The 1,319-nt window shown below is 41.8% G+C and overlaps 1 protein-coding gene across 3 annotated transcripts in view; it reads right to left on the bottom strand.

The window, feature by feature from the left end:
• The window catches only part of LOC122264534 (uncharacterized), a 28,696-nt gene extending 27,677 nt beyond the window's left edge, over positions 1 to 1,019 (bottom strand). The window contains exon 1 of one of the 3 annotated variants that reach the window (XM_043033477.2): positions 975 to 1,019. In XM_043033477.2, coding sequence (XP_042889411.2) covers positions 975 to 1,003 — 29 coding nt within the window. In that variant the 5' untranslated portion in view covers positions 1,004 to 1,019. Of the gene's footprint in view, positions 1 to 918; positions 938 to 974 lie in introns of those variants that run through there. The other 2 variants (XM_043033478.2, XM_086548988.1) reach the window with 2 other exon arrangements.
• Between the last annotated feature and the right edge of the window lie 300 nt (positions 1,020 to 1,319).

The following is a 1,319-nucleotide window of genomic DNA, read 5'->3' as shown; positions in this document are numbered from 1 at the left end:
ACATCAGATGTTTTTGTTTGTTTAGATAACAGCTGATGACCAACACTCAAAAGAAACATATGGATAACACGAGCTATAACTATGACATCTTAAAAATAAATATTGCTATAAAAAAATCTTTGGAAAAAGGTGTAGTTGTGGAAAATTATATGCATGAATAAAGCCTTATTAACAATATATGATTTATCTTTAACGAAATGAAAATTGTAAATTAAACATTCTTTTATTGTTGATGATAAAATATATATCTATTCTGAAAAACCGCCATGAAATGAGTTAATTATTTTTTTTTAATGTATTCATAATAAAGCTTTTAATACCGTTATAACAACATTTCCGGAAAAAAATACTTAAGTAGGCAATTTTGCTTTAATCAAATCATTTCTAAGTATTGGTCAAGCATATGATTCTATTGTGTGTGTGTGTGTGTGTGTGTGTGTGTGTGTGTGTGTGTGTGTGTGTGTGTGTGTGTGTGTACCTGTGTGTGTGAGAGATAAAGAGCGAGTGAATGCATACACGTAAGTGTGTAAACATACAGATATACATTCATGTATGTATGCACGTACGAATTGCATGAACGTATTTATGCGAGTGTGTACATCACGAGCACATGAGTCAGGCATACGAGGATCATGAAGGTCGTATCTGCATGCTTCCGAGCAGCAGGTTTGGCATAACTTTCACCGGGCGAGAAGTCCCATCGCACATCAAACCAAAGGGACCCCAAAAGAGCACGACCCAAAGGCCCTTCCCTCTTTGTCTTTCCGAATATGTTCTCGAAATCACAGGAATTCACACGATCACACCATCTTTCACTGCGTTCGCTTCTGTCGGATCGGCTCTCCCCCTCGACAGGCGCAGGTGTCGAGGGCGACCGCCAGATCGAGTGTGACCATAAATGGAGATCAGGAAGCGGACATATATACACTGGGAAGTGGATTCGGGGAAGGACAAAAGAGCAGAGCGGAGCACACAGTGTCACCTGGGCACGGTCTACCCACATACTGATGCCCCGCCACCATCCTCCTTCCTCCTCCTCCTCCTCTCTCCTCCTCCTCTCTCCTCCTCCATTTCCTCCTCCACCTCCCGCCGCGACTTCCACCAGCTCCGCCGCCACCAAAACTAGCCTTCGTCACCAGTAGCATCACACATCATCCTTGTCCATCGCACTTTAGTCTTTATGATGGTCTTTACATCACCAGCATCAAAAACTGTTATTCTGTTATTGCTTTTTTTCTTCTCATCACTACGAGACCTCTTTTCATCATCAAGGTGATGTTGGTGTCACATCTTGTACAATCGCAGTAACATCACAAATG

The sequence above is a fragment of the Penaeus japonicus genome, unplaced genomic scaffold (genome assembly GCF_977035675.1).
Source record: "Penaeus japonicus unplaced genomic scaffold, GWHDUDI00000001_assembly GWHDUDI00000021, whole genome shotgun sequence".
Taxonomy (NCBI): Eukaryota; Metazoa; Arthropoda; class Malacostraca; order Decapoda; family Penaeidae; genus Penaeus; species Penaeus japonicus.
This window is presented reverse-complemented; position numbering and strand designations above follow the sequence as displayed.